At 49.0% G+C, this 15,942-nt stretch overlaps 1 protein-coding gene across 3 annotated transcripts in view; it reads left to right on the forward strand.

The window, feature by feature from the left end:
- The first annotated feature begins 8,394 nt into the window (after nucleotides 1-8,394).
- NDRG4 (NDRG family member 4) overlaps nucleotides 8,395-15,942 on the forward strand; it is a 47,774-nt gene continuing 40,226 nt past the window's right edge. For 2 of the 3 annotated variants that reach the window (XM_035118909.2, XM_035118910.2), the window contains exon 1: nucleotides 8,774-8,966. In XM_035118909.2, the coding sequence (XP_034974800.1) occupies nucleotides 8,930-8,966 (37 nt within the window). In that variant the 5' untranslated portion in view covers nucleotides 8,774-8,929. Of the gene's footprint in view, nucleotides 8,534-8,773; nucleotides 8,967-15,942 lie in introns of those variants that run through there. The other variant, XM_035118911.2, reaches the window with a different exon arrangement.

The following is a 15,942-nucleotide window of genomic DNA, read 5'->3' on the forward strand; positions in this document are numbered from 1 at the left end:
TTTCTGGGCAACTACCTCCAGAACGCTTAGGAGAGGCAGGTGGGGATTACAGGCCAAAACATCTGAAGTGCACCAGGTTGGCAAAGGCTGGATTCAAGCGTCCTCAGCCATCCCAGCAGAGATCTTTTTGCCCAGAAATGCCAGGGAATGAACATCCAGCTTTTTGCACAGAAGGCATTTGCTCTGCTACTAAGCAACATCCAGAGCCAAGGAGGATAAGGCTATCAATAGCTGCTAGTCGTGATGGCTATATATTCCCTCCAGTATCGGAGGCAGCATGTCATTGAAAACCAGTTGCTGGGAAACAGGAGTGGAGAGACGGTGGTTGCACTCATGCCCTGTGGACGCATCTGGTTGGCTGGTGTGGCAAGCTGGAAACTGGTGTTGGTAGCCTTGGACCTGATACAACAGCCAGGCTCTTAGGGGCTTGAGGTGGGCCTGTCTTGGAAGATGCAGCTGTTGCTTGCATGGTGGGATGGATAAATTCCTTGGGGACACTTCCCACCCCATTTCTGTTTCTGCCTTAAGCAGGAGGGGTTAGTGCTTTTGCTGGGTATCAAGAGAGCATGCTCTTTTGCACAGGATCACAATGGTGTTTCGGGGCTGCAGTGTGGAGTAGTCTTCATGAACCTGGTGCTCTCCAGCTGTCTTAGGCTACAGTGCAATGCTTGCTGGAGCTGATGTGAGCTGTGCTGCAAAATGTGGAGGGGGTAACAGATGATTGGCAAAGGCTGCTGTAGGGTGTGCTGTAGGCCAACATGCCTACCAGCCTAAGTTCAAAGTGAGGGATTCCTCACCTCATTGCACTCGACTGCGGAAGGCTCAGATCATTTGCTGCTGTGCAGCATGTGGGTTAAGCTGTTGCTTTGCTTGAAGGAGCTGCACCTGGCATACTAAGCCAGCAGTGCCAAGAGAGCCCTTGCTGCAGACCTCCCTGCCCTCAGGGTCATCGCCAATATCCCCTTGGAGGATCGGCCCTGCTTTTCCCCAGTACGCTTTGTGCTGGCTCCATCCCTTCGTTGTTTGACTTTGGCCCTTGTGTCCCAAGGAGAGCCAGAGGGCTGGAGCCAGAGAAGTGAGCTGATTGGGAGCTGGCCCAGCACCTCTTTGTGGTGCTGAAAGCCCCAGGAGCAGATTTAAGCCCAGCGTGCTAATTGGCAGCGACAGCTCATTTGTTATCTCACATGTCGTTATTGACGTGGTGTGTGCATGTGACTTGAGGCAAAGTGAAGGTCGAACCAAGCTCAGGGAAGCCTCCAGACAAGGAGGGCTGTCGTCCTCCTGCCCCATCCCTGCTCCAGCAGCTTCTGCTTGAGGATGTGCTTCAGCCAAGCCCAGAGGCTTCAGCCCAAGGCTGTTTCTTCCACAGGCTGCTTGGGGATACCCAGAAGCAAACCTAGGCTCCCTTGCATCCTTGGCAAGGAGTTACGGTATATTGTTGCCCCCCATTCTTTGCACCGTTGGTAGAGGAGCCTGCGTCCCTTGCCTGGCTACCCAGAGCAAAGGAGGAGCGCCCCAAGGAGTGTGAGGGCAGGCAGGCGCCTAGCTACTCTGAGACAGAATGGAGAGATGTGATTTTTGTGCACCCACCCGCCCCTGCACCCTTGGTAGGGGCCAGCCCGACCAAAAAGGATGCATTAAACCAAGACTTGCACTGAGAAGGTGGGTCAGGACCTACTAGTTCATAAGAACAATCAAACAGCCTTGCAGCTAGATCAGGTCAAATGCCCTCTGTATCTAGCATCTTGTTCTCCCAGTGGCCAACCAGATGGCTAGGGTGCAACAAAGTTCTCCTCGCTTGTGATTCCCAGCAACTGGAATTCAGAGGCACACTGTCTCTGACAGTGTGGATAGAACATATCCATTATTAGTAGTAGCTATTAACAGTCTTATCCTCCATGAAAGTCTAATCCAATCCATTCAAGTTGGTGGCCAATTCGTGGAAGCAGATTCCACAGTTTAGTGATGTGCTGTGTGAAGAAGTACTTTATTTTGGTCTATTTTGAATCTTCCAGCATTCAGCTTAAGAACATAAGAAGAGCCTGCTGGATGAGGTCAATGGACCATTGTCATAGATTCATAGACTCATAGAGTTGGAAGGGACCACAAGGGCCATCCAGTCCAACCCCCTGCCAAGCAGGAAACACCATCAAAGCATTCTTGACATATGCCTGTCAAGCCTCTGCTTAAAGACCTCCAAAGAAGGAGACTCCACCACGCTCCTTGGTAGCAAATTCCACTGCCGAACAGCTCTTACTGTCAGGAAGTTCTTCCTAATGTTTAGGTGGAATCTTCTTTCTTGAAGTTTGAATCCATTGCTCCGTGTCCGCTTCTCTGGAGCAGCAGAAAACAATCTTTCTCCCTCCTCCATATGACATCCTTTCATATATTTGAACATGGCTATCATATCACCCCTTAACCTTCTCTTCTCCAGGCTAAACATACCCAGCTCCCTAAGCCGTTCCTCATAAGGTATCGTTTCCAGGTCTTTGACCATTTTGGTTGCCCTCTTCTGGACACGTTCCAGCTTGTCAGTATCCTTCTTGAACTGTGGTGCCCAGAACTGGACACAGTACTCCAGGTGAGGTCTGACCAGAACAGAATACAGTGGTACTATTACTTCCCTAGATCTAGATGCTATACTCCTATTGATGCAGCCCAGAATTGCATTGGCTTTTTTAGCTGCTGCATCACACTGCTGACTCATGTCAAGTCTGTGGTCTACCAAGACTCCTAGATCCTTTTCACATGTACTGCTCTCAAGCCAGGTGTCACCCACCCTGTATTTGTGCCTTTCATTTTTTTTTGCCCAGGTGTAGTACCTTACATTTCTCCTTGTTAAAATTCATCTTGTTTGCTTTGGCCCAGTTGTCTAATCTGTTAAGGTCATTTTGAAGTGTGATCCTGTCCTCTGGGGTATTAGCCACCGCTCCCAATTGGTGTCGTCTGCACAGTTGGTGTCGTCTGCATGTTGTCCAACATCCTGTCTGCACAGTGGCCAATGTGTCCTCTCCTGTGGCTTCAGGCAACTGGTATTCAAAAGCATTGCAGCTTCTGACTGGAGGCAGAGCATAGCTATCATGGCTAGTATCCATAGAGAGCCCTTTCCCGCCATGATCCAAGTTGGTGGCCATCAGTGCCTCCTGTGGGAGGGAGTTCCAGAGTTTTAACTATGTGCTGCATAAACAAGTACTTCCTTTTATCTGTTCTGAATCTTTTAACATTCACCTTCCTTGGGTGTCAATGAATTCTAGTGTTATGAGAGCGGGCGGAGGGGGGACTTATCTATCCACTTTCTCCATGCCATGCATCCTTTTATACACTTCTATCATACTTTTCCGTTTTGTGTTTTTCACAGGTAGTGAGAGTCTTATTGCTTGCCATTGTGATGCTTGCCACATCATGTAAACCTAGGAAGAATTTGGATGGGTGGATAAGTAAAACTTTCTAAAGCAGCTACAAACCTTTTTATTTTTTTACTGGAAGTGAGAGATAAGAAACCTGAGGCTTCTCCGCCACCTTTAAAGACAGACCTTTGGAAGCCATAGCAGTTCAAGAGCTGACTCTATAAGAAGCACTTCCTTTCATAAATACATCCCTCCCCCAATTCCCATGCCATTGACCTTCCCCTTGAACAACAGTGGATTGATCCCATTTGCTCTGGGGAGGGATGAGATTTTCTCAGTAATTATTTTGCCCTGATTCTCACTAGTGCACAGCAGTTGCTCTTGCTGCTACCACTGGTTATAGGCTATGAATGTCTGCCTCTTTTGAAACACAGATGTAAGTTCGCAGTGGGCAACGCAATTGTCCTCAGCAAAAAATAAAAATAAGTTCCTATATTAACATCTCAAGTGTTCCAAAGGCTTTATATATAGTATCTCAGTAATACTTGCATCAGTTCTGTAAAATTATCCCTATATTGTGGGTTTTAACTGTGATCCACTTGGAGGGTCTATTTGGCTCACCAAAAGTGGCAAATGGGTGTCAACAATAACAACGTGGTAATTCCCATCTTTATCAATTGCATCTTTTTTTGACAGCACTTCCGAGGTGTTGTAAAGTTAGTGAGCTGCTCATTGATGGAACATTGCTATTCAGAGGTTTTTAGCCAATTATGGTCACAAGAGGGAATGCCAGTGCTAATGATCAGCCAACAGGACAACCCAAGTTTGAAGCCAAAAGCATTTCAGTGGCCCTCGCTTGGCAATCCTTCAATCATGGGCAGTTTTTTTGGGGGGGGGGGCGTTATTTCTTTTCCAACCAAGTGGTGCACCTCCTCTATGTGACACTTGGGCCGTACATTTCAATTATGAACCAACCTTAAACCTGACATTCCTCAGCTGGACAGTCCAGCTTCCTGCTGCTACTCAATCCGTATAACCACATGGATCTCTCCATGTGGTGAAAGAAACAAAATAAAACTGCTTATGTAATTATAACCCTAATTAGTTTATCTTTGCTTGGCTGAGCTAAAAGCAATGTGGGGGGAAACATCTACTTATTGGGATTTTAAAAAGCATGCTGAAAAGTAGATAAATCCATACCAGAGCACAATGGCCAGGTCACAATGTCCTTTTACAGGTGCTTCCTTTTTTGCCTTAGCTCTTCTCATAACTTTCAGTCAAGTCATTGTTACATACTTCCACATAACCTGAACAAAGCACAAGTCTTCATGACATTTAACTAGCAATGCACTAACTTCTATTTTGATTTCCAACAGAGATTCATAGAGGAGAGAGCTGATAATCTTGCAAAGCCCAGCACCTTTGTGTAACAATCTAGGAAGCCTCCAGTGCAAACTTTGATTCAAAACCTCAGGTTTACGCTAGCCCAAATGTGACATGCCTGCAATGTGATGTCCTAGCTACCCGTATTTTAACTGCATGACTGTTTATTGAGTTACAGCAGTGGTGGGCAACCGCCAGCCTCAGGGGTTAATGAGGCCCACTAGGGCTCCCCATCTGGCTAAGCCACACTCACCTGTCCTACACATGATGTTGTATATGATGTCAAGGGTGGGGTGGGGGTAAGGTCCTGGCTCAGCTGAAAGAGGGTTCGCAGGTTTGTAGCTGACCCAAGCCCTGGGCATCAGTTGACTACCAGGTCTTGCAAGATGAAACATCAGCTGATCACCTGAGCTTGCAAACCCCGGTGCACAGAGCTTTGCAAAACCTGACCACAAGGAGGCAGTGATGGCCACCAACACAAATGGATTTAAATTAGACAATTTCATAGAGGATGAGGAGCATCAATGGCTAGTAGTCATGATGGTTATGCAGTTGGAAGCAGCAATGCTTCTGAATACCAGTTGCTGGAAGCTGCAGGAAGGGAGGGTGCTCTTGTGCTTGGGTCCTGCTTGCATGTTTCCGTCAGGCATCTGGTTGGCTACTATGAGAACAGGATACTGGACTAGGTGGGGCACTGGCCTGATCCAGCAGGCTCTTCTGATGTAGTGAAGCTCTTATTATGAAACCTTCACAGCAGTGAAATGCAAGAAGAAACTTGCTACTGGTAAAAGCTGAGCGTGGGGAAGACTGCTTTGGGGACTGGTTGGCTTTCCTCCACTGGAAATACTGAAGCAAAGGCTTGAAGCCCAGCCTGTTTGCCAGAGATATAACTGCAAATCATGTATTGAAGATTTTGCATTCTGGTGATCTCCATGGTCCCTTTCCACTCTATGGTTCTGTGGCAGGGGAGGGGAACCCATGTACTTTCAGATATTGCTAGACTCCATTTCCCATCAACCTTTACTATTGACCATGTGCCCTGGGGCTGATGGGAGTTGGACTCCAACAATATCTGGAGGGCACTAGGTTGATAAAAGCTGCCTTAAATGTATAAAGTTGCAATTTATTGGTCTCTGTCTCCCAATGCAATAGCTCCAGACCCCTTTTCAGGCTACCCCTGGCCTCACCTACATTTGATGAAAGGGGAAATGAACTGCTATAAGCTTACTACCAGCACCTCCCTTTAAATTCCTAATTTCCTCTAGTAGTTTCTCTAGTAGTTTTATACAGCACAGGAAACACTCTGTATAACCCTTAGTAGCAGCAACACCAGCCTGGGGTGAAGCACTAGCCTCCTTGCATCTCCCTCTGCAACCAGCATGTCAGGTTTGACTGGAACCACTGGACTCCAGTGCCCCCAGTTCCCTCCCAGCCAGCTGGTCCATTAGGATATAATGGTCGATGGTATCGAAAGCCACACTGAGAGGTCCAGGGTAATCAATAGAGTCACACTCTCTATGTCCCTTTCCTTGCGAAGGTCGTCCACTAGCGAGACCAATGCTGCTTTAGTTTAAAAATAAAAAGTGACATGGGATTTGGGAACCAGATTAAAATGGATTCCAGATAATCTTCTGCATCCAGGGATGCCCATAATTGAATGCCACAACCCACCTGAGTATTTTTCTCTAACCTAAAAGGTGCAGAATGGGGAAGGGGAAGAGAGAAATGTGTCTCAAAGATGCCCAAACAAAGGGAATGCTTCATTGTTAAATATGCCCAGCACATTTTGGCACAATTGCCTTTATCAAAGGCTTAGGTAAAGGGACCCCTGACCATTAGGTCCAGTCGTGACCAACTCTGGGGTTGCGCGCTCATCTCGCATTATTGGCCGAGGGAGCCGGCGTATAGCTTCCAGGTCATGTGGCCAGCATGACAAAGCCACTTCTGGCAAACCAGAGCAGCACATGGAAACGCTGTTTACCTTCCCGCTGTAGCGGTTCCTATTTATCTACTTGCATTTTGACGTGCTTTCGAACTGCTAGGTTGGCAGGAGCTGGGACCAAGCAACGGGAGCTCACCCCATCACAGGGATTCGAAACACTGACATTCTGATCAGCAAGCCCTAGGCTCAGTGGTTTAACCACAACGCCACCTGGGTCCTCAAAGGCTTATTAAGGTAAAAAAGAATGCAGTTGCTAAACCACACAGTGAGTATGTTTGTATGGGCTATAAGATATGGCTGATTCTAGTTAACATGGGTTTCCCTTGAATATGAATTTTTGAAATTTATGAGTATTTTAAAAGTTTCCAAATGCTGTATTATTATAGAATAGTGCTGTATTATTATAGAATACTGTTGTATTCTTATTTCTTTAGGTTTTTTAAAGATTTTATTGCGAGTTGCCACAGAGGTATTAGACACTCCCCAAGGCAGCTGTGGGAGCAGGACTTTGAAATTGAGCTGATAAAGTGGAAGCAAATCTGGGACCCATTTCTGTTCTGGTCAGTGTCATCCTGAATGAGAGAGAACACCTCGCTTCCTCTCACTCTTGTTAGAATTTCAAATGCTAATAGTCCACTATGCTGGAGTGGCTGTGAAGAGTCAGGTCCCTACTGTTTTTCCATAAGTGGTGGTCATGTGAGAAGATAAAGGAATTCTGGGAGTGGGGTGTGGAGTGAGAGATAGGAAATGAAACTTATCATGCCTCAGATACTAGACCCAGATCACAGTGTGTCATCATTATCCATATTTGATGAGGTAGGTCAAAAGGTTGCAAATAAGAACTATCAGACTATCATTAGATTGGGAAGATGCAGGAGACAACTTGCTCTTTGGTAAAAGCAAACTTGGACACTTGCGTTTCAGGGAAAATGGACGCCAAAGGTGAAAGATGGGAAGGCAAAAAGGCCCTTCACCCAATTCGGGGTCAGGGGTGAACTTCAGGGGACCAAGCCTTCTCAGCCAGGACCCCTCTTGGCGGCAGACGGGACGCCTTGTGCTCCCCCACCCGCCCCTGGAGTGGGGCCTAGCACAGCGTCGGCAGGGCCAGACACGTCGGGGTGGCGGAGAGAGAAGGTCTGGGGGCGGGCTGAGAATCATTGCTGCGGGCGTTCGGCCTGGAGCTGCGATTCCTCCCCGGACCAAGCCCGGGAACCCGGTTTCTCCGGCTGCCTTGCTAGCACTTTCCCGGGGGCGGCCCTCCGGACCGGAAAGATAATTCCGCCGACGGCTGCTTCTGCAGCTCGAAGAGAGGGAAGGAGTGTCTGGCCGCGCTCGGACTGGCTTGCCTTCCCAGTTCCCGAGCGCCTCTGTCCGTCGAAGGTCCAAGCACCCAGCCAGGCTCAGCCGCAGAGCGCCAGCCTTGCTCTCAATCCCCGACGGCATCTCCGGAGAGGGCTGGGAGAGAGCCCTTGCTGCCAGTCAGGGTAGACAATGTTGAGCTAGATGAGCTACGGACTCGGGGGAAGGCAGCTCCCTCTGTCGCTTGGGGGGGAAGAGCCCCGACGGCGCGTCCCTAGCAACCGCCGCCGTTGCGACGGAGAGTGGGAAGGCGGGCTGCAGGCCGAGGCCACGAGACCCTCCCCCTCCCTCTCCTGACGCAGCGGCGGCGCCTCCTCCCCCATTTAAACCGGGCGGCCTCCCGTCCGAGCGCAGCAGCGGCTCTGTCCTCCTGCCAGCCACCGACGCCCCGCTCCCAGGCGCCTGCAACGCGGGAGGCCGCGCCGGGACGGCCCCTCCGTAGCAGACGGAGGAGACCCCGGCCTGGCTCAGCACCGAGGGAGGGAACCACCTGCTCTGGGCTGTAAGTAGTAGACCCGCCTCCCTATCGTCTTGGAGACCGAAATGGAGCTTGGCCGACGGCGGAGTGGGGTGTAGAGGATGCCGCCGCCGCCTCCCGCAGCACGACATGGCAACGGGAATGCGGGGGGGGGTTGTCCCCCCCGCCCACGGTCCTCTTCATCCCCCCCCCGCGCTGACGTTGCTTGGCCAACCGACGGGCTTGGCATCTCCCCCCCCCCCCATTCATCCATCCTTCCTTCCCTCCCCCGCCCTCTTCCTCGCCTTCCCCGCTGGAGCGATGCCCGCTTGCTCGCTGCCTGCCCAGCCGCAGTGAGCAGTCTGGCTAGCTTGGGAGCAGCCTTTGTCTCTCGCCGCCTGCCTCGCAAGCGCTCGCTCTCTCGCCGCCGCCGCCGCCACTATGAAGGTTTTGGGACATAAGATAGAATTGCTGACAGGTAATCCGACGCCCCTCTGTTTCCTGCAGGCTCTCCGAGGTCGTGGGGTGTGGGCGGTTGCTCCAGCTTAGGAGGCTCCCCCACCCCCGCCCCCGTGCCTCTTCTGAATTTGATGCAGCTGCGCTGGGGAGCCAGGCTGGCACAGCTGCGGTGGACACTCCCCCCACCCCAAGGGGAGACCAGGAGGCAGCGGGGGCTGCAGATCCAAAGCCCTCTCCCCAGCTCCAGTGTGTCAAGGTGGGGTAATTTGGCAAGGGGTGTGTGCTCCCTAATGCCTCCCCTTGTACCTCATTTCCTAAATAGCTAATGCTGGCATTTGGGGGGGGTTGTTGTGCCAAGGGACCCTGAGAGTGGCATTCTCTCCCCCCACCTTACTTGGCGAACTGTGAGGGTGTAAAAGGGTTTGCAGGCAGCCCTGGAGGGAGCCTCTGCTCAAGGCAGCCTCCATGATTTCCCATGGGAGGGCTGTGACTCAGTGGTACAGCGGCAGATGCCCTGGCGGGGGTCCAAGTTTGGTCCATGGCATACGCTGCGTTTTCCAACCTATGACTCTCCAGGTGTTTTTTTTTCACTACAACTCCTAGCAGACCCTGCTGGCTGGGACTATTTGGAGTTGTGGTCATAGAAATCAAACTGCCTTATCCTGAGTCAGGCCTTGGGTTCATCTAGCTTCACATTGTCCACCAACTGGCAGGATTTGACCAGGGTTATCTCCTGGAGATGCTGGGAACTGACCCTGGGACCTTTTGAATGTAAAGAGGATGCTCTAACGACCATTGAGCTATGGCCCTTGAACACTGTCATACCTGTTGGTGAGGTGGGTGCACACTCTGCACATGCTCAGAGGTGTGGTTTTATTATTTCACATGTGATCAGGGTAAGCCCTCGCACTGAGAATTTGTTTTGGAGCAGAGACCTGCTTCAAAGCACAACTCAACCTCCGCACTCTGCTCTCCTTATAGGCTGAAGCTGCCTACTCACCATATGTCCAAAGCACATAGTTTCTCCCCATAAAGATCCTTGGAACTTCAGTTTCTTAAGGGTGCAGGGAACTGTAGCTCGACAAGGGGTGAACTACCATTCCCAAGATTCTCTGGCGGGGGCGGTCAAAGCCATCTGGAGGGCATTGGTTGGGGAACATTGGTTGGTGTCAGAACATTGCTATGGTTACACACCACCAATTGCCATCAAGTCCTATGCTTCCAAATGTGCAACCCTTTCTGCAAAGGAGGTGCAAAGTCACAGGAGACAATTCCTTTGCAGCCGACACCTTCAAGAGAGCCTAGATCAGGCATCCCCAAACTGCGGCCCTCCAGATGTTTTGGCCTGCAACTCCCATGATCCCTCACTAACAGGACCAGTGGTCAGGGATGATGGGAATTGTAGTACAAAACACCTGGAGGGCCAAAGTTTGGGGATGCCTGGCCTAGACCGTTGCTAAGCAAGCTTCACAACTCATATTGCATTGATCTGGGTTAGGATGGAAGATTCAGAGCAGGGATTTACCATTCCCCAAGTCATGTATTATTATTTTTTTAAAGGCAGGGCATGTGAAAGGGGGTTCAAAAATTACATGCCGTTAGTATTTTTAAGCCATGTAAATATAGGCTAGTGAAAAGATTCCTACAGAAAGCATTTTACAGTGATTATTGCTTGGAAGCACCTTAGCCAATTTTAAAATAGGAGCTAATGGGTGGACTCAAGATTCTTGTTTTTTTAAAATAAGTTTGGTACCTCCTGGACTGTTCAAAACCATTGCTCTGTTGTCACTCTCCTACACTTCAACAGGGGTGGCCAAACTAGCCATGAGCAGTTTGCCTGCAGCTAATGAAATAATGGTGGAAGACTTGAATTGGATTTGGTTAAGTGTGCCCCAGAGCCCTCTTGCAAGGCCTTTGAGGTGCTGCTACTGGTGGTGGCAGAGAGGAAGTACCGTACTTTTTTTCTCCACCAGCATCAAATCAGCTGCATAATGTCCAGCAGATCTCTTCCTGGTGCCAAGGGGCATTTCAACCTCTGAATTTATGTCCCAAGAAGGTGAAACATCATTAGCTCCACTGTGACCTTTTTTACTTGGCTTTTTTGCTGATAAAATAAAACCACTTGTCTCAGCTCCAGCTTTGATGCTCCAACTCAAATGGAGCCTGCTGCAGAGGGCTCAGAAATGCTGGCAGGTCCCTGTTGCTTGGGTTGCAACACTCTGGCTCCCCTCAATGACATTGACTGGTTGCTTGGTGCTGTGTAGGCTGCAACATGTAGTGTAGATCTCTGTCCCTTGTGGTTGGTGAAAGACAGCAATAGGTAGCCTCTAGTGCTACAGGTCAAAGCAAACAAAGTGTGTGTCTGTGTCTGTTTCCTGCATTCTCGTAAGGAAGGAGTGATTTGTTCTCGTCTCAAAAAACCAATTCTATCAGTTAAGGGGGCTTGGCCGGCTTTAGACCTGTGGCAGCAGAACTACTGTATTCATTTCTTCTCTCTCTCTTTTATTATTTCTATTATTATTTCATTATATGATGTATATAAAAAAGAGAATATGACAACAGATGAAAATTAAAAGATGAAAAACAAAACTATAAAGTAGGCATGTAGCACACTGGGTTAAAATAACCAAGTCCAAGTAAAGACTATCAGTGTTACCAGATTATCAAGTCTAGTTCCAGATTTGCTAGGCTGGTGACGAGGTTTGTCTTGAAAATGATGGTTCCTCTATATATGCATTTTACATAATGCCAAATTATATAAAAAGCACCCGGAGGTTCTAGTCCTTGTTGAAATCTCAAAATAAGGCATTTATTAATCTTGTTCCACTTCAGTCTGGCTTGTAAGTGTGCATCAGAGACAGAAATTGTTGTCTTTGCCCTGTTTTGCTGAGGCTTGGTTGGGGCCTGCAGGAATTACTGATTTCCGGAGCTTCTTCCAAGACAAGGTGGTTCACAACCTTGGACAGCTCCCAGGGAGACCAGGCGGTTTGCCTCAGCAGTCATCTAAAGGTAGGCAGGGCCTTCTCTTCCCATAATCCGTCCTTTGCCGACAGTGTAAGCAAAGGCCCATGAGTCTTCAAGTGTCTGCTCCTGCAAGGTTAGGGAGCAGGAGAAACTGGAGAAAGCTGTAGAGTCATGGTGAGAATGATGGAAGAGCCATGTGCTCAAACGGGAGAGTGTAGAAGGGGTGCTGAGGGTTCCCTCTCAAGAAAGTCAACTGGTGTGTCACCTGCATCCTCCCCAGACCCTAAAACAGGGGACATGATAGTCCTGGTGGATTACCTTCGTCTTGCGTGTGGCTGAGGCTGATCGAAGTGCAGTTCCCAACATCTGAAAGGCAGAAGTTTGGCAAAGGCTGGTCTTGAGCTTGACAGCCATAATACAGACAATGTTGATCTTCTAAAACCTCCCAGTGGCTTTTGATAATGTGAATCATACCATTCTTTCACAGCACCTCCAGATCTCACTTGGGGGCTGGGGGATGACTCTCCTTTGGCTCCATTCCACCTGGTCTGGATGGACGCAGGATGGGTGATTGGGTATGCTGACTCTGCTCCTTGGGGACTGTACTGGGATGTCCCACTAGGATTGTCCTTAGCACTCATCCTGTTGAACTTCTCAATGAAGCTGCTGAGAGAGATTATCTGTACTTTGGGATTGAGGTGCCATTAGTGTGATGGACACATCCAGTTCTGAACATTCCAGTTTCTGAAAGTGGCATTCATATAGAGAATAATCTTTTTCTTTTTCTTTTTAAAGAGTGTGTTGGATTACAAGTCAAGGTACAGGCAGGGAAGCAGTATATATCATCCCTGTGGAAATGGAGTGCATGTAGAAGTTGTTTTAGCAAGTAATAGTAGGAAACAGCAGGAAGGGTGCTTTGCTTGTATTGCTCCTATGCACAAGAGAACTTTGGATCAGAGAATATGATGCTTTGCAGAAGGGAAGGATTTCCTGCTGGGGATTGAATGAAGAGAGAGATGTTGAGTAGGAGAACTTCGGGTGACTGACAGAAACAAATTTAGAAGAGATGAAGTCACAGGTAGGGACCCTAGAGAAAGTTGCAGAGGGGTGGGCCTACAAGTAATAAAGGGAGAGGAAAACCTGGCAAGGCCAATGGAGAGCCTTCAGTGGCTACATTTCATCTCCATCTCCATTTTTCATTGGGAAAGGATGGCCTTTATTGAGGCCCTAGTGTAAATGTTCAAAGCAAACCTTGGGACTTAATCATTTCTGATATTTAATCTTGAAAACCACCAAGCACTGTCTTTAAATGACAAAATTATACCCTTGTTGTTATAAGCTTTTGGGACCCAGGTGGCGCTGTGGTTAAACCACTGAGCCTAGGACTTGCTGATCAGAAGGTTGGCGGTTCGAATCCCTGTGACGGGGTGAGCTCCCGTTGCTTGGTCCCAGCTCCTGCCAACCTAGCAGTTCGAAAGTACGTCAAAATACAAGTAGATAAATAGGAACCGCTACAGCGGGAAGGTAAACGGCGTTTCCATGTGCTGCTCTGGTTTGCCAGAGCGGCTTTGTCATGCTGGCCACATGACCGGAAGCTATACGCCGGCTCCCTCGGCCAATAATGCGAGATGAGCGCCGCAACCCCAGAGTCGGTCACGACTGGACCTAATTGTCAGGGGTCCCTTTACCTTTACCTGTTATAAGCTTTACCAGGACTGGCTGTGAAATGTCCAGAGCAATGACAGATCAAATGCCTTTTCAGACATTTTCTTGCATGTATTATGCATTCTCTAAAATGAGAAAGGCTGCAGTTCAGTGTAGAGCATCTGCTTTCTATCTAGAAGGTCCCATGTACAATCTTGACAGCATCTCCAGGTAGGGCTGGGAATGGTCCCCTGCCTGAAACCCTGGAGAGTCGCTGGTTGGCAGTACAGTCGTACCTCTGGTTTTGGAACAGCTTAGTTTGTCAAACGTTTGGGCTCCTGAATGCCGCAAACAGAATGACTGTTCGGTTTGCAAACTATTTTTGGAACACAAACATTCGACGGGGCTTCCAATTGGCTGCAGGAGCTTCCTGCAGCCAATCAGAAGCCGCACTTTGGTTTTTGAACGTTTTAGAAGTTGAACGGACTTCCGGAATGGATTCTGTTCAACTTCCAAGGTACAGCTATACTAGCTAGATGGACTAAGTACTAGCTAATCTGACCCAGTATCGGGTGGCTTCCAGTGCAGTAATTGCAGATGTGCTATCAAATGTGTTCCTTCCAACAAATCAGTTCTTGTAAAGATGTGCCTAAAGCAATAAAGGAAGGCTCAATAAATGAATGGACTGGAGTACCTCCTCATTCATAGCCAAGCTTTTGCTTAAGTGCAGCTGTATAGTTGGCCTTGAAATTTATCAGTTTAATATCAGTATTTGGGGACATTTCCTCCTGGTGCTATTCTTAGCAATGCTATCAAGGCTTCCTTTCCTCTTATGTACCTGGGCTGATTTCATGTTCTAACCTTTAAAACTCTGGTTGCCTTGTCCTACCTCTTCTTTCTGTCCTTGGACTTTTGTCCTTGCTCAAACCCTCCCTCTTCAGCCACTCTGTCCATCCTCTCTTGCCGTCAACATATACAAGCCTCCCTCCTTCAGGTCTGAGAGAAATGGGACAGCTGCATTCTTAGGCAGGGGCAGTATGAAAAGGAGAGGGGTCTGGGGGCTCCATGGAATGACTTAGGAGAGCTCAGAGACCTCCCTCAGAGCGATACTAGGACCTGGATGCAGCAGGGGATAGGATGTAGTCCGCTCGCTCCCTTAACAGAGGAGCCCAGCTCGGTTTGCAATGACGAGGTGACTCCCATCAGGGTAGGACCTCTTGCTGCCCCAAGCGTGGGTCAGAACAGAATGCCTGGCAAACCTCACAGGTCTGAGGGGTCTGTCTCACACCCTATTTGACATCGTAAAGCTGCAGCACTGTCACCATGAGGCAAAACATGGGTATGTGTGAGCTGCGATGCCACATCATAGGTAGAACCAGGCAGAGGGCCCTCTTAGTAGTGGTGCCTGCCCTGTGGAACGCCCTCCCATCATAGGTCAAGGAAATAAGCAACTATCCTACTTTTAAAAGACATCTGAAGGCAGCCCTGTTTAGGGAAGTTTTTAATGTTTAATGCTGTATTGTGTTTTTAATATTCGATTGGGAGCTGCCCAGAGTGGCTGGGTAAACCCAGCCAGATGGGCAGGGTATAAATAAATAATTATTATAATTAGTATTATTTGTGAAGGGTGTTCTGCTGAAGGAAGCCAGCAGGCAGGCAAGAGTGAGAGAAGGTATCAATGCCACCCAGAGTGGCTGGGGAAATCCAGCCAGATGGGTGGGGAATGAATGAATGAATGAATGAATGAATGAATGAATGAATGAATGAATGAATAATAATGCAGGATCTGGCTATGGAAAAGCAGTGGTGGCTTCCTCTCCTGGCTTCTGATCACGAGGCAAAAAAACCCCAACAACCTTTGCGATACCATCTGGACTTGCTTTGGGTGGAGAGGGAAAATTCCTCCTCCCAGGTGTCCTGCTCCTTCCAGCATCTGTAGTTGGCAGAACACAGGAGGGCCTGCCAAAAACACAGCCTTGCAGAGCAGGCCTGGACCATGGCAGCCTCCCACCCACCTTCTCTCACTCTCTGATACCTACCCTTGGTGCTTAGACTGCTGGGTCTTCCTCTTCATCCCTCCCTCCCCAGCAAGTCTCCTTTTCCTGGCATATCCTTCCCCCAGGCTTCTATCCTGTGACTGAGCCCCCACCCCACCCCCTTGCCTAGCTATGCCCTGAGCTAGCTGGTCATCTCTTCTCCTTTCCCCTTGGCTCCCACTCCCTGCAGAATCACTTGCCCTCTGGGGGTCCCTCTGGCGTCACCTGGCTTCCCTTCTTTTGCAGACAGCTTCATGAGTTTCTACCCAAGTGCAGAGGCCCTCTGGCTCCAGCCCAGTTCCCGCCTCTGTGTGTCACCAGGCAGGCAGATTCAGCTCCTTCTGACCCAAA

Source organism: Zootoca vivipara, chromosome 6, assembly GCF_963506605.1.
Source record: "Zootoca vivipara chromosome 6, rZooViv1.1, whole genome shotgun sequence".
Taxonomy (NCBI): Eukaryota; Metazoa; Chordata; class Lepidosauria; order Squamata; family Lacertidae; genus Zootoca; species Zootoca vivipara.